The 23,916-nt window shown below is 48.7% G+C and overlaps 1 protein-coding gene across 1 annotated transcript in view; it reads right to left on the reverse strand.

Moving 5' to 3' along the window:
- Window positions 1-5,668: 5,668 nt before the first annotated feature.
- The window catches only part of ZBTB40 (zinc finger and BTB domain containing 40), a 35,759-nt gene continuing 17,511 nt past the window's right edge, over window positions 5,669-23,916 (reverse strand). The window contains exons 6-18 of the mRNA XM_026051136.1: window positions 22,002-22,194; window positions 19,418-19,554; window positions 18,769-18,967; window positions 17,800-17,933; window positions 16,884-17,052; window positions 11,488-11,892; window positions 10,805-11,011; window positions 9,469-9,633; window positions 8,915-9,129; window positions 8,153-8,315; window positions 7,756-7,842; window positions 6,892-7,067; window positions 5,669-6,166 (exon numbers count right to left, since the gene is read on the reverse strand). Of these exons, the coding sequence (XP_025906921.1) occupies window positions 5,975-6,166; window positions 6,892-7,067; window positions 7,756-7,842; window positions 8,153-8,315; window positions 8,915-9,129; window positions 9,469-9,633; window positions 10,805-11,011; window positions 11,488-11,892; window positions 16,884-17,052; window positions 17,800-17,933; window positions 18,769-18,967; window positions 19,418-19,554; window positions 22,002-22,194 (2,442 nt within the window). The 3' untranslated portion in view covers window positions 5,669-5,974. The remainder of the gene's footprint in view (window positions 6,167-6,891; window positions 7,068-7,755; window positions 7,843-8,152; window positions 8,316-8,914; window positions 9,130-9,468; window positions 9,634-10,804; window positions 11,012-11,487; window positions 11,893-16,883; window positions 17,053-17,799; window positions 17,934-18,768; window positions 18,968-19,417; window positions 19,555-22,001; window positions 22,195-23,916) is intronic.

The following is a 23,916-nucleotide window of genomic DNA, read 5'->3' on the forward strand; positions in this document are numbered from 1 at the left end:
AGGCACACGAGAACTGAGAAACAGGAGCAGCAGGACTCCGGCAGCCCCGGCTGCTCTGCCCTAAACCAGGGAGGAGGGGAAGCTCTGGCCCCAAGGGGGTCGGATGCCAGGTGGGAGCTGACCCACACTCCCAAAGCTCCCAGCATCCTGGATCCCATCAACTGCACCAGCTTTTGGCCAGCTCTATCTAGCATCCATCAGCTCTACCAAGCAAGATCTACCAAGCAAGATCCAGGCTTTGGGTTTTTTTTCCCCCTCCTACCATATCACACAAAGAGCATCACCCTGCTTCTGAAAAAGCAAAGGCCTCTCCTCCAGGTGAGACCTGGAGGAGTAAAAAAGTGCCTCATTTATCCGGACTTTCAAGAAGTCTTTGACAACATCTTGCAGTGGGAGGATTTAAGGAAAGCTCGCAGCCTGCCGAGTTACACGCAAGGACATCAGAAATCGTGTCTGTTTAATAGATCTCCTAAGAGATGGCAGATAGCAGGAGATGAGCTGGATGAGCCGAGGAGGAGCCGCAGAGATGTCACTGCTAACCCAGAGACCGGCGCCGCTGCGAGGCAAACGCCGTGCTGATAAACCCAAGTTCACACACGCCCTAGGGAGCATTTGACCTACTCTTACATAGTGCCAAATATTCACAGAGATCTGTAAGCGAGCCAGACACAATCCCACAGGTCACTGTGGACAGCTCAATAAAACCAGAGAATAAATGCCTGGAGAAAATTAACACAGGAAAACACCACCAGTTTTGGTATGCAATGGGCCAAATGAATGCAATATTATCCTGGTATTAAGCATTGACTAATCCTGTCCCATTTGCACCCAGCACCAAACTCAGTTTTCCTCCTGTAGAAGGCCAGAAGGGAGGTTATTTACCAGCTCTGGGAGCAGCAGTGCAGGAAGGTCTCTACAGACAGAGAAGTCCTACATCAGGCTCAGCTCACCTGAGCATCAATGGAGCATCCAGACGTGCCATCTCCAGAGGCTGATCTTCACCACCGCTCACCTCCAAGGGACAACAGCAGTTCAGGTGAAACCACGTGCAGAGATGCAGTGAACCTGTTGGGAAACTGTCCCCAAAAGGACAGCCTGGAGCACAACCTTGTCTCTCCATACAGGGAGAGCCAGGTTCCCATGTCACCAAGAGCCATCACCAGGTCCACAGGCAAGTTCAACCCAGCTGGAGAGGGTATGGATTGATCCTAGAGGTAGTTTGGAAACTGGGACAGGGCTCTGCTCACCTTAGGACAGCCAAGGGGACACTCAACACCACCTCTGGCAGGAAGCTCTCAGCAGCCTCTTAGACTGAGAGGGAGCATTTTGGCACAGTAACCAAGCTAAAACTAACCTCTTTGGGCAAATGAATTCCTTGGCAGCGACGCCCAGCGCTGAGCAAGGACACGTCCGACAGACACATCTTAGCCGGTCCTCCATGTCTACAAGGAGGCCTGGGAGAGCTGGAATGCAGCGAGGACAGAAGCAGACAGCCTGCCCAGATGGTGAGCAGCCGCATGTCCAGCCATGTGTTGCACAGCTCCAAGTATCCTTGATCCGAGGCATGAAGGAAACGTAAGGCAGCAAACTTAAGGTGTCTAAGAACAAGATCGGAAGCAACTATTGGTGTTAGAAATTAAAAAGTCACCCTGTGGACTGCCCTCAATGCTGGGCACCTCAAGGATGCCCAGGAAAAGGAAAGTTATACATATCCAAGCGGTGAAGAGATAGATCCAGGCTACTGCTGCTGCCTTTCAGAGCTTTTGCCTCTACTAAGTTAGAGACCCATTCTGTCTTTGTGCAAGAAGATGGATTTTTCCCAGTCCTTGATTTGGGATGATGATAAACATCAGCAGTATCTTCAGTTCTTCATCTACTCATCGTACACTGCAGTGGGCAAGTGGCTGGAGAGAAAATGACCTCTAGTTGCAGTGATGATCACAGCAGTCCAAACCTCCTGGTTTCTGCCCAAAGCAGCTTGCTAAGGTCCCCAAATACCTGTTACCGCTCCACTGTCATCCCCTTACCACCACAGTCCTCAGGATGCTTTTAGATTTCTCTTTCCTGAGCACCATCTTATCCAGATCATATTAAGTGGATTAAGAGTCAGCTCAGTTTTAATCAGGTTTGTTTCAATATGAGGAGAAATCTGGACAGATTTCCTGCTTGGCATAACCAGAAATGGGGCAGAGGGGGCAAAGTGAACGCTTCCACCCCTACTTCCTCATCACATGTTAAAGACAGGCTACAAGAATCACTAAGGGGAATTATGGCTTTAATACAGGAAACTGGGAGGTGTCAACGCGCTGCAAGAGTTGAGCTGAGTGCACTGGGGGATTAGAGGCATTAACCGGAGGCTGGAGACATCCATGCTGATGAGAGAGGCTCCCTATTAGCCAGTCTAACCCCTTCCATTATAAAAGGCTGCAGAGCCCGTCTCCGGAGGAAGCTTTCCAGCCCTTACCGTTTGCAGAAAACTACCGATATTTGGGCAGAGGGAATTCCCTGCGGCTACGGAACCGTCTTCTCTCCCTGCGGAAATGCTGGCGTTTGCTGAGCTGGGAGCTGGGAGAAAACATCGCTTCCCTTTTCAGAGCGGAGCTCGTGGAGGGGGGAAGCGCTGGCAGGTGGCCAGAGCAATAATGAAATGTGCCAAAGCATCAGCATCAGCTGCTGCACAGGGACTGCCAGGCAAGCAGGGTCAACCACGGGGGAGACGAAGCACAGCGAGGGTTTTCCAAAGCACTGGGGGCCTCTTTTATTCTTCTCTCTCCTCACGGATGATGCCTGAGGATGGGGACGTGTTGGAGTGGGCTCTCTGCAAGCTCAGGACCTGCTCCGTTGTCCTACGACCTCCATGGCATGCTCCTAAGGAGGGCAGCGATGTCTTTGCACCTAATCACAGATGGGTTGGATTTCAAACAAAGGAAGTCTAGAAAACTAAATTTGCAAGTACAGTGCTGAAATAACACTCTGAGGCTTGAAAACTGCTCTTTGCATTGGGAAATACCAGAAGGTTGCTCACACTAGTTCATGCCATGGTATGCTGTTTTCCGAAAGATCCTTCAGAGGACAGAGGAGATGCTGGGGTGAATGAAACTGTACAGGGAGTAGACATTTTCTACCAGTCACAAGCTTAACCTGTGTGCCCTAAACACACAAATATGTATGGAAGTCTGGGAACCCACTCGTTTTATTCATATCTTCATCATGACCCACCACGAACTGACAATGTCCAAGCTTCTTCTACAAGCAGGTGACTCTGCAGGTTTCTGACAGACTTTTTGTGCTGTTTTTCAGAAGCATCTGGCACCTGTAACAGGGGGAGGCAGCAAAGGATGTTCTCACACCCCAGTCTGGCCTGGCAAAACTTACAGGGAACGGGACCACGGGTGAGAGATGAACAAGACTCCAGAAGCCACAAGCCAGTGGTCACCCAAAACCTGGGGGAAGACCTTTAAAAAGAGAAATACAGATTTCTGTATTTTGAGAAATACAGATTTTCCTGCCAATCAGCTGCTTCACATGATGCTGTGCAGCAACATATCCCATTCTCCACGTTGTATTTCATAGGGGAAAAAGAATGCAGAGTTTTTCCCACCTCCTTGCATGGGGAATATACTGTCTCCAACATTTCCCTCTCTGCTCTTCTCCTGGCTGAGGGACTTTTGCAGCGCTTCACAGTAACAGCTGTATTTGCACCTTCTTCAGAGCTGGACTTGTTTCTGGCTCTTCTTTAAGCACCAGTGGGCATGGCTTGGATTTCTGGCTCAGCTTCATAACAATTTAAGAGCTTTCCACAGCTGCCAGCCCAAGAGCCAGCCAGGGAAGGAGACCAAGAGCTTCAGCAAAGTTGCAGAGGCACCTGGCCATTAGCACTAATCCTCAAGACCTTGAGCACCATCTCCTGGTCATTCTTAGATTCAATTTAACCTCATACTTGCTCCACCTCACCACGGCCATAAAACCTTGGGGATAAACACTGCGTACAACCACGGGAGAGAAAGGTGGGAGCACCCTGCTACACATGCACCACCTCAGCAGGGCCACAGCCAGCACCACCTAAAATACCTTCCTATCACACAGAATGGCACATTTGCAAATTCCTGACAGTTGGTTTCTATTCTCCAAGTTGTAAGAGGAGTGACAAATTATCTCACCAGCACAAAATCCTTGGCCCGTTTATATTCAGCCATCTCTGCCTTGCGGTTGCGAGCAGCGAGAAGATGCTGCTGCAAAACTCCGGTCTGTTCATCCCTTGCACTCCTGTGGCTCGGGGCAGCGCGATAAAATAGTCGCCACTAACCACAGGGTCTCGCTCTGCAAGATACAGCAAGGATCACTGCTCAGTATGTAAATATTGCCGTGGCAGAGTTCAACCTTCTGGCATGAGGGAAAGGAAGATAAATGCTACCAGTTCCCTCCGAGCCACAGGAACCCTGCATCTACCTAATTGCACTTCATAATGGATTCAGCAAACCATTAATTATCAGATTACATTTTAGGAAAGTGTAGATAAAAATGCTTTATGAAATTTAGTCTTAAAGGGGCCATTGTGCTGCAATGAAGTTTTTGCACTGGGCTGGCACCAGGGAAGCGAGCTTTACACAAGGGATCCGAATGGGCTTTACAAAGCCAGGCATTGTTCGCCACAGGGAACAGCTACGTGCTGTCGTGGCAGTCATTATGTGCTCAGACAAAAATACCTTCGTTAATGCCATCGAGAATAGTATTAAGCGCGCTAGCAACGAGGGACCCCGGCACACAGAAATAGCCATTTCTCTCCTCCCAGAGGCAGGAGATTTGGCATCTAGGTGAATCAGAGGAAGGGTCTGGAGCTCTGAACTGATGGCTGCTCAAAAAGGACATGGTTGTGCAGCTCTGGCTCTCCCCCTTCACAAAGGACAGTCCCGCAACAGCCACAGCAGGAATGTGGATGGGATTAAACCTGCACCACGCAGGGTATCGCCAGGTGTCCTGGTAAAGGAACGGAGGCAGCTGAGCACACAAGGGGCTGCCCAATACCGGCAACTTGGACTAACTCCCCGTCAGTGAGCTGGGTACAGCACAGATGGGAGGTAAAAGAGACTAAAGCAGAGCCTGCATCAACCCTGACAGAAGGATGGCATAGCAGGCATTTTCCTGAACGCCCAAGGCAGCCAGCTCACATCTGCTGAAAGACATGACTCCATCCCCTGTCACCACGAGCAAGGACTGGTTCTACCTGCTTGGTGTATAGAAATGAGGTGCTGTGCTGCCAACATCTATGCCTCTGCTAAACCTCAATCCTCTTGTCAGGCTGGCAGAGCCATTTACTACAACTTCCAAGAAGTCTCTGCTTGAGTAGAGGTACAAATATGGCCCTGCTCAGGAAAACTTTTCTACCTGGGTCAACAACCGAGTACAAGGGAGAGCGACAGGAGAAGCAAAGCAACCCTGGCACAAGCTGCAGAGCAGCAGATATCTGCAAGAACACTGCCGATTCAGCCATAACAGTCTTCACTGCCACCCCCAAATCCTTGAGACAACTTTTTAATTTGCTTTCTAAGGCTATTTCAGCTGCCCGTCCCATATCACCCCAACTTTGTCCCAGGTTGCACTAGTTTCCTCCCCTTCCACTCTGCTCGTGGTAGCGTTGAGGCACACTACACACACTCCATCTTCTGGGTTTTTTCCTCCTGTTTTTTATTTTTCCTGAGCTAGGAAGGCCGAGTGGTCTAGCTCACCAGAGCCAGCAGCGGCTGACTGCAGGGGAAGGAAGAGTTTTCCAGGCCCACGTGAACATCTGCAAACCTCTCCTGTCCTCGGCCATAACGTTTGCTGCATGTCATTTCTTTTTGTCAGTGTTGCACATCTTGGGATTGCTTTTCCAAGGAAACCCTGAGTCTCACTGCCGAAGCAGCACAGCCACGTATGGATTTTGTACTAACCCAGCGAACTCCTGAGGCCACGCGTGAGTACTTGCTCTTCACTCTCATTTGGTTTCTTCACAAATGAGAGTAACCTTGTCATCAAACAAATCTTCCATAGTCACCGCCACCAACTCCGAGCCAGCTTGGCTCATTTGTGAATCGGGCAACGTCACAAAGACTTGGGAGCCGGCAAACTGGGTCTCGTCGAAGGAGATGATGTGCTCCGCTGTGCCTTGCTCTGATGTCTGAATCACCTGCGTGGAAGACAACCTAAGAATCAGGAAGAGGTCTGCAGCATTGCTTTCCCTGCAAGCACTTTGCTCTCCACATCTTTCCTTGCCCAAGCCCCAGTATTAACATTCAGCTTCACGTTGGAGGCCGGCAACTACAACAGGCCTGAACCTAGGGGAAACTCCAAGCCACACACACACACGCTTCGATGATGCAAAAGAGAAGACAGGAGAGCAATTTAAATATTTCTCTCCACAAAATTGCTATAATTTAGCTCCATAAGCAGTCGTAGGCAATAAAGACTCTATGATTACACACTGGTGAAATGCCAACCCAGGGAGTCCTGGCTTATCCAAAAAGCTATTCTCCCCTGATGACTGAGAAATTAAAGAGAAATTCTGGGGCTTCGGGCCTAGCTTTTGGCCTCTGACAAAACAGTTATCATCTCATGAAAGATGTCACTGGGGTCTGAGCGCTACAGCATTTGCATGGAGCTGCTTCCCTTCCTGCAAGCCAATCTTCCTAGCACAGACAGCACACACATCCCACAGCATTCCAGGCTCAAGGGGCCCTAAGGGGAAACGTCAGGCAAACAATGCAGTAGTAAGAGCTACAGGGTGCACCTGGGGAAGAACAGCAGGGTTGGACATGGGAGAATGGATGAAAACTCAAGTGCCAGGACCCTCTCTGAGCAGCCCAGAGGCTGCAGCCCATCTGTGTGAGCAGTGCCAGCTGGAGCAGTCTTTACCTGCACAATCTGGGCTGTGGTGGCTTGGGCTTCTGTGAAAACAACGTTGGGATGCTCAGCGCTGTAGTGACCCTCCAGCTCGCCCTGAGAGGTGAAGAGCTCCCCGCAGATCCCGCAGCTGAGGGTGCTCTCCATCTGCCCGGAGTGCTCCGCGGTGGCGTGGTGTTGCAGGGCCCCTGTGAAGTGAAAGGAGGCTGAGCAGCAGAAGCAGCAAAAAGGCTGGGAGTCTGGGGCAGACAACGCTGTTCTGAGCATGGGGCACAAATGGCCAGGGCTAGGAAAGAGCCGTGGCAGCCCAGGAGGGCTGAGAGCAGGTAAGAAAGAAGCAGAAACTGAAAATGGCCAGAACGTGCACACAAAGGCTCAGGCCAGACGTGTGATGATCTCCCTGCTAGGCCATTCTGTCAAACACATTAGACTGTTCATGGCTGTTCAGACCCATTTGAGCTCTCGGTCCTTCCAGCTCAGGTGTTCAGCAACCAGGTGTGTGTATCTGAGCAGAGCTAAAGCTGACCTTTCTTGCAGACGCTTTTTCCCTGTTCCCTCACTCCCTCCATCATCACTCCTTGCCAGCCTGGCTTCTACTTGAGGCATTGCCTACCCATGACCCATCCCATGGTGTCTAGGACACAGTGGTCTGTCTTCTCCCTCCTCACTCTCCATCTTGGCTGCCTTCTCTTGTCTTCCTAGCAAGAGGGTCCTAGTCCCTCTGGGTTGATGTCTCCTCCTTGCTGCAGCCACCTTTGCTACGCTGCTTTCAGCTTGGATGTCCACCCAGTGATAGGAACAGTCACATTGCTCTGTACTGAGTAGCTGGATTCTCCTAGGCCATCACACAAAACAAGTAACAGTAAATGAACGGACCTGAGTGCTTGCACTTCATGTGGACCTGCAGGAGAGCCAGTGTGGGGAAGACCTCCTTGCATGTCTCACACTCGTGGAACTTCACATCTGCGGACAAGACCACAGAAAGGTGAACACCCGAGGCCTTTGACAAGGGACAGTACTTCTGGATCACCTCTGTCAGTAATGCAGCACCACTACATCTGCTCAGACACTGAGAGCACCTTTGGAGGTGAGCAAAAAGAGAAGCCACAAAGGATCAGCTACAAGACACTGAAAAGAGATGAGCCAAAGGAGACTGTGTGACAAAGACACGAGGTATTCATAACAGGTTACAGAGCAGAGTCCTGTCAGAGGCATCACTACATCTCTTTCAGTACTTGTCACATGTTTTCGTTGTTAATCAATATGCTGTTACCTGCATGCTCCTCCTTGACATGCTTTCGGTGCGCAGCAGTGCTAGAAAAGGTTTTGTCACAGGAGCTGCATTGCAGGGAGGAGAACTTGGAGGAGCGGTGATTCTGAGCTGCAAAGACATCAGGATGGTGGGTCCGGTTGTGATACCATAACCCTGACAGCTGCTGTAATGATAAGGATCAAAGCAAGGTTAGAATCCAAAGCTATTCCAGAGGCATTATGACAGCAAGAAGCTCTGCATGGAAAGCAGTGGGAATGGTGGGGCTGTGCTCAGTAGATATGAGACACCAGTCAACTCCAGCCAGACCAGCTCATCTTCCCACAGGACAAGAGCCAACACCTCACTTACAGAAACATAAAACTCATTTGTATCAGAAACCCAGCACTTTAGATGCAGCCTGCAGAAGAAATTTATTCCATTATCCCTGAAGAGTTCAGCACTGCTAAGTCCCTCATCCTTATCTCACTCACCGCTGGTCCCCTTTCGGCCTTAATTTCTGTTCCCATGGGGAATTTATTCCCAAGCCCTCCTGCTGAAGAGTGTCATTTGCAACGCGAACATTTTTATTTCCGTAGATCTTGGCAGCTAGAAACTTGTATGAGACAGCCCTGTGGATCCTGAAGGGCAGGTAACATAACCCTTGGCAATCAGGGTCCATTTCTCCCAGTACAGGAGCCTTTTCCCTGCGGACCCCAGACCTCAGGGGCCTCCTCTGAACAATTTCCCTCTGTCGAACACAAAAGACCACGCTGCCACGCTCACCTGGTAAGCTTTGTCACAGATGTCACAGCTGAAGGGCTTTCCTCCGACGTGGGTCACCATGTGGCGCTCCAGGAGAGACGGGGCGCTGAAGACCTTCGCGCAGCTCGGGCAGGGGTGGTACTCCCGGGAATGGGCCTCCAGGATGTGCTTGCGGTGCTCCTGCAGGGTGCCAAAGCTCATCCGACACTTCTTGCAGTCATAGGGATCTTCGATATCTGCCCCCGAGAGACACAATCAAAGCAGGGGATAAAGAAATGGAAAAGGAAAAAGAGTTAAGAGGTCACTTCACAGTGGGAGGAAATAAAGGGGAGCTTTTCAAGCAGAAGCAACTTTTCAAGCAGAAGTCAGCGCTAAAGTTTCCATTTGCATAGAGCTATTCCTATTCCTGCTTGCCTACAGCTTTTAGTGGGGGATTCCCACACTTCACCTGGGATCTCTGTATCTTACGGACAATCCCTCCCCCAGGATCAACCTGCGAAGCGGTCTCATTTCAGGGGGAGGAAAGGAAGAGATGCCACCACGCAACACCTTAGCAGAGAGCAGGTCCCACTCACTGTGGAAGGTTCGGAGGTGGACGGAGAGCCCGTTGGCCTGGCGAAAGCCCTTCCCGCACTCCCTGCAGACGTAGGGCTTGTCCCCCGTGTGCGTGCGGACGTGGCGCGACAGCTCGATGGACTGGGCGAAGACGGCGTCGCAGTACTGGCAGGCGTACATCTTCCCTGCACGAGAGCCACGTGAGAGCCACCGCTGGCCACCGTGTGGGAGAAAAACAGAAACAAAAGGGCCAGAGCGTGCAAGCTGCAGAGGCTTTCCTGGGGTAGCTACATCGTATGTTGGCATGGACCTAGAGGCGATGGAGAACGCCTTGCTAGCACAGAGTGTGCTACAGAGAGCAAATACACAGAGGTAATACTGGACAAAACAAGCTTTCCTTCTCACCTGTGCAATGCCCTAATGCTTTCTTGTATTTATGGCAAATATAGCAATGCATCCTCTGTTCCTGGGAGCCAGAGGAAACCAGCCTAAGCCTTGGCTGCAAACAGAGCAGGTGGCAGAGACACCATGAGAAGCATGGCCAAGGAAAGCTACATGTAATTCAATCATATATTTCATATTTTGCAAAATATCCTGAATTTCTGGCAACTGGTTTCAAAACACAAGAAAAAAGGCATAAAAAAAAACCCTTAATTGTTCCCAATCTTTAAATCAAGATTAATTTTGGCAGGTTAGGGCAGAATAAGCATCAAGTGTGCAAGGGGCATTCGGATGGGACAGGGCTGACAGTGAAGACACAACATGGAGATGGAGAAGGTCAGAGAGCAATAGGGCAATGCAGGAGAAGCTGCAGGTCGCTGCCACATGCACAAGCACTTGGCATTTCTCCTAAGGAAGCAGGAGGCAGACTCGCTGGTGCACTTGGGAGGGAGAAGAGCTGGCTGGTGTGAAAACTGCTTAGTAGACCCAAGGGAGGCAAAGGACCAGGCAGGGAGAAGAGTTGCCCCAAGGAAAGGAGAGGAGGAGGCAGGTTGACAAGCATGGAGCAGCACTTGGTTGGCAGAGCAGGGTTCATAGGTGAGGGGACAGTGGAGCTAGGCAAGAGGCAGAAAAGGGCAGGTCTACTCGGAGCAAAATGCTTGCAGAGTAGCTAACAGGAGAACCTGGAAAGGTGAGACAGGGAAGCAGCAGAGCAGGGAACGGGCTGGGACAGCAGCCAAAACACACACAGGTGAAGAGGATCCGTGAGCAGACTGCTGCCAAGGGCTCCCACAAAGGACAGAGGCTGACAAAACAATCAGCTGTCAGAGAGAGGTGAAAAAGCAGGGTAGGAAGGGAAGGATGGAGCAAGCCCTGCCCTGTAGCAGGCTCCACTGCCCCCAGGGACAGGCTCACCCTCCGAGTGCTTCTTCTTGGTGTGGTAGGCAAGGGCCGAGGCTTGCATGAAGGTCATGAGGCAGTGCTTGCACATGAAGGGACGGTCCCCGGTGTGGAGCCGCAGGTGGTTCTTCAGCGTGGAGTTGGCTGCAAACTTGGCCCCGCACTCGTCGCAGGAGAACGGCTTCTCATCGAAGTGCTCCGTCAGCTTGTGGTACTGCATTCCTGGAGGAGGCAGGACACGCATGTGACATTAGTGCCCTGCACAGGGACTCGGTCCTGGACCCCTGTTGAGAGGGGACAGATTTGGCCCTGCAGGGAAGGCCCCCTTGGGCAGCGCTGCACTAGGACAGTGTGTGCCAGGCAGAGAAGGGACAGCAGTTCCAGACTCCCATCACTGGTACTGCTAAATCAGCCGAAGAGCTGAACAGCATGATTATTTTTGGAGCCTTTTACATTTGCCAGTAGCCCCACTTTTCCTTGATGAACCATGTGGAAAACCAATTAAGGAAGAACTAATCAGGAAGCAGTTGCATGCAGTGGGGCAGGAGAAATGAGATGAGCTTCTCCCACACACAGCACTGAGAGCAGTGGGGAGAAGGGCAGGATTTCAGACTGCCACGCTGCCATCCCGTCCTGGCTGTCCCCACCTCGTGCCCTAGTGCAAACAATCCCCACTGCCACCCCGTCACCGACCCTACCTGAGGCATGAGCAAACTCCCGGCCACAGATGTCACACGTCACCGGGAGCCGCTTCTTCTTCTTGGCTGGCACCACAGCCCCGTGGACCTCCAGCTGATGCTTCTCGAGCTCCTTCTTTGTTGTTTTGACCTCGCTGCACTCCTTACACTGGATTTGCTTTCCTCTGGCCACCCGACAACGCTTCATGTGCACCTTTAGGCGGCAGTAGAAGTGGAAGCTCTTGTCACAGGCTTTGCAGACAAAACTCTTCTTGGAAGAAGCTTTCTCCTGAGGTTGCTTTGCTTCCTTGGCCACGGCACCTCCCACCTTGTCCTCCTCTTTGTCCAGAGCTTCCACCTGGGATTCACTGTTCACCTTCCACTTCCTGATCCCAGGTTTCTCCCCGCTTCCCTCAGTCAGGAGTCCTGCATAGAAAGAACCTCCTTTTTCAGTGCCCATCAAGAATGGTGGTCACCAGCACCTCCGGTCTCCTGTCTCCCGAGTGCTCCGACAGGGAGCCTTCCCCTGCACTACCGGCATCGTGAGGACGGACACACACTGGGCACGCAGTCCCATCAGGATGGTGGCACGTTGCTCTCACCGTGCAGAAATGGCCACAGCAACACCTGGGACAGGGCACTGGAAAAAGTAAGCCTTGATTTTTCCCAATCACAAGCGCTCACACGCATCGAGGGATGGATTATACGGCCGGAGCCAGGGCCTGATTTTACAAAGAACTCACGTAGGCAACGAGAACTTGTTCCTCACCTAAGCAATGAAGGGAACAACTGACCCTTTCAAGTGTCTGCCTCCTGCTCACACACACGAGCCTACGACCACACTTAAAATGTTTGAAGATCTGGGCCCCAGCTATGACAGTCTCACTAAGTCTGCCATTGAGCGTGGATATCCATCCATTAATTACAAGAAATCTCTTTTCAAACGCAAACTCTTTCAAAGAGAACACATAATCTTGCTACTCCTCGTCTTCTGTGTAGGGCCCCGAGGTATTTTAAGTTGCTCATTACATTCCCTTCCTACAAAGTCTAATGCTTTGCTGTGGCCCCGTAACGCAGTTGTCTCAAAACCCACAAGTTGGGAAATTCACCTAAGAGCTCGGTCTACAGAAGAGACCCGCTGGGAATGCACGTATAGATAAAATCCAAATACAAGCAGACATATTCAGCTTCTTTGCTCTAATGAAAACCACGCGATTGTGTGGCCATGGAAATCGGTGCAGACTTCTCATTTTGCCAAGGCCCAGGAAAATTCAGCCTGCGCCTGCAAAACTTCATTTCTCCCTTCTTGGCTCTGGGAAGGGCTCAGTAAAGCGCTCTCCCTCCTGCCGAGGGATATTGCCCTGAATTTCCAAACAACTAGAAATCAGTTGATGTGTTTTTAACAGACTGCTGACTCTGAAGCATTATGATATCCAGCGGTGGCTGCAAAATATGTCAAGAGAGACAAAATAAACTAATGAAAACTACTTTCCCCATTTACCATCTGTCAAGAAGGCAGTTCACATCTTTCACCTCTGCATCCAAAAAGCAACAGGGCAAGTCCTTCTGATCTAGAGAAGAAGCATCTCCTAGAAATGCTGAACTTCAAAAGAGACTCATCTTGCTCAGCAGGATGAGTGTGGATGAAGAAAGGAACACAGAGGAAACCGGAAAAGGAAATGCCCAGAAGACCTCACACGGGTGGAATCTAAGTGACATTGAAGTGGAAAGGAGAGCCCTCGTGCTCTTACCCCTAGGACAGGGCACATGAAGTTTGAGACAAGAACGTAGTCTGGCAGAAGCAGAACTGCCTTGGTTGTGCCCCTGGCTGAGCCTAACTGAGCACACGTGGAGCCCAAGGGCGAGAATGCACCAGAAATGCATCAGATAGAGGACCCCATAAACAGGAGCATCCTGAGACTCTGGCGCTGCTTCACTTTCTGTGGTCTCTAGCAGCAAAGATATCTGGTGCTGGAAAAAAATTGCTGTTAATTATGGGGCATATTACCAAGCTTTTTCTCCTCTGTCAGCCAAGTCCATAATCCTGGTGACTGCCCTATTCTCAACTTCAAAATAGGGTAGACACCAGAACTCCACCAGTCTACTCCATTTTTATGGCTCCATCATGAAAAACTGAATGCCCATCTTGTCTTGCACTGTTTTTAGCTTCCAAGCTGGAAGAAAATTCCAGCTATCCCCTTGTGTCTACCTTGGGTTGAAGGTCAAATGGTTGCTGACCTGTGTGGCAACTTTTACGGAACACCTTCACAGGGAGGATGGTGTTTTGCTTGCAGGTTCTTCAATTTAATGACTTCAGGGACTCACAAAGCTAACTAGATATGATGCATGTGCTCGGACCTCACAGAGAATTTGAAAGCACCTGGGTAGTGAGGAGACTGTGGAAATGGTGGAAATTGCCAAACCTCAGCATCACACACATTGTTTGCTGGCAAAATCAAAGTGCTCCAACTGCAGAAGTGACACGAGGGAGAGCCAATCAACTTGATTTTGTATTGCCCACCAAAGAAACAAAAACGCCACTTCAATGATGCTGGCCATGGATGGGGGAGATGCAGAGAACTTCCTAAATGAAGGGCTCTGGTGCTCAGGTGATTCAGGTCACCTACATCAGGTGTTGGATAATTTTATTTATTTTAGCTGTTGCAGAGATGTGAAGCACTGGAAACACAAATACTGTAACCCTCCACGTTGCACATATATCCTTCAGAAACACAAGGCTCATCTGTTTAAATGGGAACCTCACATTCCTTAAATTAGAGGCCTGCAGTTATCATTGGTATTTCACAGCAAGAGCCGCACAACTGCTGATCCAGGCAGTAACCCTGCAACACTCAGGGCTGGTAAGCAGTGATTTCAGAGCTGACGCTCACCTGGAAATCAAGACACAGAAGCTCAGTTTAAAGATCTGTAGGATACCAAAAATGGTTGATCCCTGGCAACCCTCCTCTGGGCACTTCATACAAAATATATGCTTTGGCCAGGTAAAATACAGTTTTTCCAGCACTTGTGGTTTTGATGTTTTTCTCCCTGATTTTGTCTCAACACCTTTTTGGCTGGAAACCCTGCAAAGAGGCTTAGTAAGAGCAGCCTCTCTTTGATACTGGTGCCAGACAAGCAGGCATCTGCCAGAGCAATTTAGCCAGCTCCCCGGGTCCCTCGCTGGGAAGCCTTGCAAGGTGTCCAAGAATTAAGGTGTGCAACACATTCATGAGCACATAGAATTTCTGCTGCCCTACTTGCCCCAGGGTCCCCGTGGCACCAGCCGTCCTGCGTTAGGAGCCCTGGCACATCTCATGCTCAGACAGGGTCAAGGGAAGAATTGCAGGTAGCTGCAGGTTCATCGAGGGACAGGAAAGGAATGATGGAAAGCAAGAAATCACCTGTCCAAATATCCTCTATAGGGTCAAATCCAGCCAAAGGAGACATTTGGATGCTTGGTACCTCTTCTCCAGTTAGAAGCAGGGATCTGGATCCAAATTGGGTGTGAATATGGGCTCTAGAGAATAAGCACATCTCTCAGGGAGATTATTAAGGTCATATAAAATACAGAGAAGTTAAAGGAAGATGAGCAGAGCATGTGCTTCCCTCAGAGCTCTACAGGATAGAATAACAAGCCCAATCCTTAGTTTCTTCTGCACATGCAGTGTTCTGGATAACTGATCCCTTCTTCTCTCCCTGCCACCTTCTAAGGACACAGGGAATATTTCCTTAGCTTGTCAACTGAATGACATGAAATGACAGTAAGCAGCAAAACCAGAGGGCTCATGTTTGTTCATAAAACCTGATTGTGGTCCAGGCCCAGATTTTTTGAACAAAACACACAGAATGGTTGGCAGGGACCTCTAGAGATCATCTAGTCCAACCCCCTGTTCCAGCAGGGACATCTAGAGCACAGGGCATAGGGTGGCATCCAGGCAGGTTTTGAAGACCTCCAGAGAAGGAGACTCCCCAGCCTCCCTGGGCAGCCTGTGCCAGGGCTCTGTCTCCCTCACAGTGAAGAAGTTCCTCCTCACATGGAGATGGAGCTGCCTGGGTTTTAATTTATACCCATTACCCCTTGTCCTGTCACCGGCCACCACCAAGAAGTGTTTGGCCCCATTCTCTTTACATTCTCCCCTCAGGCATTTATGCATGTTGAGATCCACCCTCAGCCTTCTCTTCCCCAGGCCAAACGGGCCCAGCTCGCTCAGTCTTTCCTCATACAAGATAAGCAGCTCTGGCACCATCAGCAAGTAGGGAGAGACTGAGCTGAACAAGAACGTGTTCTTGGCTGAAAAAAACAAGACCACAACCACACCAGTGGAATCAGAAGAACCTGTAACTGGACGCAATGGGAAACCGGATGAGAATGTATATGGGCAAATGTATGCAGATATCCTTTTAAGAAATGATTTAAAAATTTTAACACCCTCCATTAGTTTCCTGGCTCTCTTATCTTTTTCATTAAAGTACCTGATTCTGCTAAGCATCCTTCCTCCGAATGACAAATGCAGAGCTTCAATTTAGCTCAGCTGGAAAGCATCCCACCGCTCAGGGCGGCGTCTTGCCCATGGTGATACATCTCGCGCTGCATTTGTTTCCAGGATTCACCAAATTGCTACCTGCATTCATCTCACTCAAACCTTTGCCAAACAGGTATCATATGTAACGTTCCCCCACCGCTGTGGGACCCTCCCTGGGCACCATTTGCCCTGCAAAGTATAGATATAGCAGGGCCAAATTAAGGCACAGTGAGAAAATTAACTCAAAGACAGCCTGGGACTTCAAGCAGCATCGTCACTGCTTTACAGGATGGTCACCTTTCCCCACAAGAAGTGTGCTCAGCCTGTGATGGATCCCCATGCACTTCCACATGGCCAACAAATTACGATATACAAGTATAAATTGATGCAGATCCCAAAGTACATAAACAGGAGGAGATGAAGAAATCCTACATGATAAGTATCTAAATTCTGAAATAAGTAAGCCAAAAGGCATACAAATTATGTGACTAAGCTGAAAAAAATAAGCCAACATGCATGCAAATTATGCGACTAAGCTGTTAAAATATCTCCAGAGTAAAACCTGGGCTGGAGAATTAGGAAAATAGTTAAAGAATACCAGAATGTGGCCATTCTTGGTCTCCATGACCTTTGTAACATAGAAAAAACACACACAAAAAAACCCTTTTAACTGGTGCATTACAGCAGGAGGAGAAAGCATCCGACGCTGGGACCCAGAGACCACCCTTGTGAATCCTGTAATAAGTACAAGCCACACACCAGACATCCAGAAACAGTGAAGCAATTCTTTGATATTATCACAGACATCCAGGACACCAAGACCCTCTGCAGCTCAAATTGCCCATAAATAAATTTAAAAGCTTATGCAAGACTCAAAACCTGTGCATTTCTTACCCACATGTCCCAGCTCCTGCATCACTGGCTGTAGCTCCGGGAAGGACTCGTGAACACTGCATAGCAGCTGACAGATCTTGATGGCTGGGACAGACTTCTCTTGCACTGTGCTCAGAGCCGCTCTCAAGGAGGCCTCCGAGTTCTCTTTTTGAGCAGAAATACTCAGCAGCTAGAAAAGTAAAAAGAAGGAAGGGCCACATGATGGAGAACTTGTGCTCTGAAGGGTAAGGAAGGTTTGGGGGTGATGGTGCTTCCTCTACTGCTGGCAACTTGCTTCGAGAAACCAGAAAAGAACCTACATTCTACATACATGCATGCCCTTCTATTCATATATGTGGTAGTTTATAACTGCATGAACTGAGAGTATTTCAGGACTTTAAAAGTCGCAATAAATGAACCTCTTGAAATTTCTGTATCGGTTTTGACTCACCTACAACCAACTCTCCATGGAAAGAGAGTTTTCTCAACACCCTGCAGCAAACATCATCTAGCTAACTTGTAAACCTGTCCTTCATGCACAACTCCCTTCAGGCTCTTCTCTCCCCTCCAAATCCAATCCTCCAGTCACTGCAAAGAAATCCAGGGTGAAAACTCTGCGTACACTCATTTGCAAGAGCAGCTGACCACAGTAGGAACGAGCAACTGTTTGGTGGAAGACAATTAGTAGCCAATATGTCCCAATGTCAAAGAGCAAATGCTACTGCAGACTGCAACGTCACAGCACAGGCTCCTACAGCAGTGACACGCTCACTGCGTTTTCTAGGAATACCTCCTTCTTGTGTTGGATAAAGTCTTCAGGCAATTGACTCTAAGGTAAAAAAGGACTCCCTGTCAAGACTCCAGAGCCCTGGAATATGCTGGTTTGTCCACCCTGAGCCACACCAGACCCAAGCGCAGCTGCATCATCCCCTCCTACCTCTTTCACTGCCTCTGCAAGTCCTGCTTCCCCTGGAGCCAAATCTTCCAGGTCTGCACGCTGCTTGATGGCTTCTGAGATCAGCTTGCTGTGCCGCAGGATGATCTCGATGGCTGTGCTTTCACTGCTGGCCACTAACAAAGGAAAAGAACAAAAGGGTTTTAAAAACACAGCCTTGCATCCCAGCACGTGGTAGACCCAACAGGGTTAGCACGTGTATATAACAGGATGCTGCAGTCTCCATCCCTTTTACTCTAGTGTCAATTAATGCAAGTGTCCCTCTTGCTGTGTTGCAATTTCTACAATTAGGGGATGGAAAAGGATGGTTTGGGTTTCAAAACAGGAAGACGTGGATTACAGGACATTCAAAGCTGGCAGGGAAACCCACAGTCACACATCAAGGCTCTGAAGAGGGCAGGATAAAAGCTGTGCAAATAGACCTCTCATTTAAGCCACATTTTTAGTCTGATGGGTCTTGGGTCGAGCTGGAATTTAGCACAGAAAAAAACAGGATGGCAGCTATAGAGAAAAAAAAAGTTAAGGAGCAGCCAGGTGTCCTCCCACCTCTCAGAAGATTTGCTCATTGTAAAACCCTAGGCACCTCTGTAAAATACAGGGTTGCAAGAAGAGCTCTTAAGAAAAGCAGCCACGTTTGTGGATGAAGGTGCCTGATCAACTGCTCATCTCACAGGGGATGCAGGTTTTGATATAAGCTGCAGAGAAGGAAAAAAAAATAAAAATAAAAACAAATTAAAAAGAGGCATGAAAGAGAGTGCCAGGTAGAGCCTGTGGGGAAAGTATTTCCAGCAGCCAAAGAAGGGAACGAGAAAAGATCTAAGAGATCTTCAGCTCAAGAGAGGCAGGAATGTGAGCAACCCCCCTTTTGATGGCACCGGCAGACAGGAGAGGGCTCAGAAAGGGGGATCCGCAAGGATAAACATAGTCTGGCCTAGAGACAGAGATTGGTACCTGCTTGGAAGAAGAAATCTGCGCCCGGTTCCTTCTGGATCTCCTGCATGAGCACGTTCAGGGGAAATTCGGCCTCTCGCATAGCCAGGAGGAGCTGCCAAACAGCAGACGCTGACAGAGACTGTTCATCAAGCGCCGCGGACACCAGCGAGACGAAGCCACCTGAGCCAGTCTCGCGCTTCACGATCTGTTCCATTACCTTCAAAAGACCAGCAGCAAGGCACTAATGAGGGATCTCTGTCCATATGTACAGGCGCACACCAGCCAAGGCTCACCCCACATCCAACCTCTCCTAGATCCTGGCCCTACTGAAGACCTGCCTCAAGACAATTTAAGGGATGACAATGTCAAGGTCCAGCTCTTCACAGAAACACATTGGCCACCTCTTCGGTTCACTCCAGCAAGTGAAAACCTCTCTTGCCATCCTGAAATCAGTCAGGATTACTTGCTGATTTTCAGCTTCACATATGTTATTTTATTTTGCTTTCCTCCTGCTGCAAGATGTTAAAAAAATCATTAACCTAAGTCCTGCAGGAGAGAACAGTCCCCAAACACTGCCACAATAGCTAGTAAATCAAGTCCCTAGGACATCGTGCTCACCGATCAGAGATAAAAGCTCAGTATTTTAAACACACACAAAATTGCTTACCTCTCTCTCACCAGGAGCTAGGTTCTGTGCAGCAGAGATCCCTTGCAGCAGCACCGGGGTATCCGTGAGAAGCTCCGCAAAGTTTCCTTGATATCGTCTCAAAAGTTTGGCTCCATAATCCTCTGGGTTCCACTGGCCTTAACGTCAACAAATGGAAGTCAGAATTCAGCATGCGCTATCTTCCCCAAAGGTTCCTGCTGCTCAGAGCCAAGGGACAACTGGTAACACCGTGACAGCCACTTCTCATGTGGCCACTCAAATGGCCTTGCCCTCAGGACACCTGGCTTCACATCCAAGCCCAGGATGGGCACTGCAAGTTCTTTCCAGTCCCTGTCGGCACTGGCCTGCATCACTAAACTACGGCAGATGGAGGCGAGTGAAGAGTCTCCTCAGAGGAAGGGACTGCAAAGAGGCTGCTGGCCAAGGCTGGGAGGTCCCACTAACGTCGTGCTGGGAACAGGCAATCGGGCAAGACACTTTGCTGGCAGGGCCTGGAGAAGGAAGCAGTGGGGATTGCCCTAGGTCGGCTCCGTGACAGAGTCCGAACGGTGCCACGGGCAGTTGAGACTCCTTAAGCCAAGGGCTGTCACTTACTCAAAACTTATTCTAACCAAGTAAAGACAACAGAAAATACCCCATTTCATTGAAACAAAGTATTTGCAGAAATCTTAGTGTAAGCCCAAAAAGAGAGCATCTTAGCCGAGGACAGCAAGTCTCATCTGTGAAGATAGCACCTTGAGATGTTCTTCGGGTTCTTTTATGTCCTGGGAGCAAAGAAATCCTGTTATTGACTATGAATTGTAGCTTCATGAGGAGACAGTGGTCAAAATGGTAGTCTTGGACAGGCTCTGCTACAAAGGAGCTCTGCAACATGCTCTGCCTCAGAAGTGTATAATTATCAAATGCACTAACATGCGACACACACCCAGATGGTCCAAGATGATCAAGAACGTAGAGGGGCGAGCTGTCTTTGGTGACAACCTTAAGGGAACACAAACCAGACTTCTGATTACAAGGTGGCACTTGCGCCTTCTTCTTCCCCTCACACAAACACAAAAATGCAACTTGAACCTCATTCCTTCCTCGTGAATTTAATTCTAAGGTGGGTCCGCCCTCATGGAGCTGAGAAAGAATGAATCCAAAGCCACATCACAATCCTTTTTAGAAGCCACAGTATCAGAAGACGAGGAGAAATGTGACTAATTTAAGCAGGAGCAAAATGTTATTCGGAGTGTTGAAAAGACCTGGGAAAATACACTCGAGAAAAATATTTGATTTCAGCTATATCCAAATTAGCTGACAAGAAAATCTACAGATTGCCAAAAAGATACATCTCAAAATATCTTTTTTTCCAGGGTTGGAGTTACAAAATTGGAGGACAAGATGGGAGGTTATATTTTTTTTTGCTTTTGTAGAAGAAATCAAAATACCAAACTCTTGTTCATCCAAGACATCTCTGTGTGTTTTTGTGTGCTTAGGTCTTTGAATCGTTTTAGTTTAGCACTAAACAGAAAGATCAATTATTCGCACAGCACTGCTTAGGAAGAAAGCAGCTAAATACTCAGCTTGGTTCAAGGAAAATCAAGTCCCTGGTGAAGGAGGTAAGCGGCAGGCAGTGAACTCATCAGAGGGAGATTGAGCAAATGCTGAAAACTCCCTGGACAAACACTTTGTGGGGACACACGGGTCAAGTCACCAGGAGAAACCAAGGGACCCCATGAAGCAGTTGAGCTCTGCAGGGCTTTGCCTACAACTTGGGAGGAGCCCCACACAAAGCAGGGGCACAGTTTACAAGCGGATATAGCTCTCCCTTTGAACGTTTCCGATTTCCCTGCCCACATTTCAGTTGTTATGAATGTCCTCTTCTCGGTCATCACCCACAACCCCAGCAGAGCCTCCACCGCAGCACAAGATGCGCTCCTCTCTGCTCACGCTACGGCCCAGGGCTCCAATCCCACCCTCTTCATTTCCACAATAAGAAATATTTGTGCTTCTGTTTGCTCAGGCTTCAGTTGAAGGAGATTCAATTCTGGGTAATTAAGGAACGCTCCCCTCCTTGGAATGGGTATTACCACCAGATAATTAAGCATGTTGGGAGCCTGATGTTTCAAGAAAGCAGTCGTGCTTAACGAATGACAAAGCAAACTGCCTGTCGGGAATGTTTGCTACAGAGGAAATTATCAGCATCGTGAGCACAGTTTTGCTTTCTATTAAACGCTCATTTACATTTCACTGTATGTTAATCCAGATTTTACTTTTTAAGCAACTTCAGAGCCAGTGAGAGCTGCCACTACCCACGTTGCTCAGAGGTGTGCTTAAGCCCACCCAAACTTGCAATAGTGCAGATGAAAGTCACCGAGCCACCTCTGTAACCTCCCAGCACTCAACATCAATGGCAACTCCAAGACAAGGGGCTAGAGGAATAAAAAGGAGTTCCTCATCTTACTAGTAATTCCCTAAGGAGGCCAAAGTATTGATGAAGTGAAAATCAGAAATCATCTCCGAAAGGTCTGGACAAGCATCCAAACCTCCTGCCAATTCTGAGCTGAGCCTCCCAAGTCTCCAGTGTTTAGCATATAGGTACCTTTGGCATCAGAAGCAGCTGCTGTTGCCACCAAGTTGTCTAGCAGAAGGTGGAGACCAGGAAATGATCCTTTCACAGCCGCAAGGAGTTTGATCAAGCTTTCAGCTTTCAGGGTTTTCTCTTCATCCACCTTTTTAAGGAGCTTCTCCATGGCCTCCCTGTGAGAGCTGCCTTCACAGCAATCCAGAACTATCTGCAACGCAGAAAAACAGCAAAGAAATTGTGAGAGGTTCCTACGAACTCTCAGACCTGCTTTCCTCTTCCCGATTATTCCGCTTATCATTGAAAGAACGGAAAGAAAAACAAGTATCTTGTTATTTAGATGAGCACCCTACTGAATGAACGCATCTATGACTTGGCCATAAAAGACATTTCTTAAGTGAGATGCAATCACTGCAGGTTGGAAAAGCTTTAGTATGCCAGTTTATGCTTTAGTATGCCAGTATGCCCCAGCACAGTCAGCAAAGAGATCCAGCCTTGATAGGGACTGAGGTTGACATTGAAATGTGTTTAAAAATAAATAAATAATAGGAGGCTTCACAAGGAAAAGGAGTTCAAAAGTGCAGGTTGACCTGCTCGATGCAAAAACTGCATTTCCAAGCATTCAAAATGTAGGGCTGCAGAAACCCTGTAAGGCCACCAGTGAAGTTCCCTGCCGCCACAAACATGACACTATACAATCCCATTAATAAAATTATTAAGATCTGTCCTAAAACTAGTTCCATTTTTGCTCCCTCTCCTCTGATTGGCAAGGCCTTCCCAGTCTCATTCCCCTGTTGATTCTTCTAATTTCCAGCTTAAATTTATTCATGGCCAGCATATACCCATTTGTTCACATGCCAACACTACCTTTCAGCTTAAAAAGCTCTTCTCAGTCCTCTGAGGTGTTTATCCCACGCCTTCTCTCCAATTTCTTTTATAAAAGAGTGATCATTTTCCCCCAGTCTTCATTTTACTTGTCTAAATAAGACAGCTTCTCTTGTAGAACAGCTTCTCCATTCCCTGATCTTACTATTGCAAATCTGTCTCTACTTCAGCATGAATTCATCTTTTTGGAACAAGGCTAGACTGCACATAGTATTTCAGATGAAGTCTTATTCTTCGTTCCCGTCACTGGATCTAAATGTCTGCCCTTCGTTTTATACTATCATATCATTCAGCCCTCGCTATTTCAGCTGTCCAGTTATATAATTCTTCTCCCATTAGCGGATCTTCCCCTGTGTGGACAATAGCTCCCAATTTTGCTCCTCAGCAAATTTTTCCAGCGTGTTTTGATATCTCCATGGCAATAACATTAATGATAATGTCATCCAAGTACGAAGAACCACAAATTCCTCCACCGACCTCGCTCTAACTTGACAGCCCTGCCTTCAACACAACCTGTCGTTACCTCCCCATTAGCTACACACTTTTTTTAATGCCACCATTTCCTCTAGTTTAACAATTTCCCCCATATGAAATTCAAATGCTTCGCTCAAGTCCAGATTGAGGCAGTAAATCCCATTTTTATCTCATCAAATAGAGATAACCAGGTCAGGCAGAAACAATGTACTTGAGCACCCTTGCTACATTTTATCCCGTTTCTTGTTCACATGCAGTGCTTCAAATATATGCAGCTTCCTGCTTGACCCAGTGCACAGGCTGGTGCATCCATGGCCCTGGTTGCCCGGACCACTGCTTCCCTCTTCTGCAAGCTCACTGCTCCCCAACCACAGGAGTCATCCCCAGTTTGAAGAAATACAGTAATAAACCTCAGTGCTGGTCTCCTAAATACACACTGGCTCCGGCAGCTTGCTGGGTGGAGATTTGGCCACTGCCCTCTTGGCACCTTTGGGCTGTGGTTTCACTTCAGCTGCAGGATTTGCCTCTGGGCTCGGTACAACAGTCCTTCTCAGAAGGTCCTGGTTGGGTTTGT

Source organism: Nothoprocta perdicaria, unplaced genomic scaffold, assembly GCF_003342845.1.
Source record: "Nothoprocta perdicaria isolate Ctin4 unplaced genomic scaffold, notPer1 scaffold_72, whole genome shotgun sequence".
Classification (NCBI taxonomy): Eukaryota; Metazoa; Chordata; class Aves; order Tinamiformes; family Tinamidae; genus Nothoprocta; species Nothoprocta perdicaria.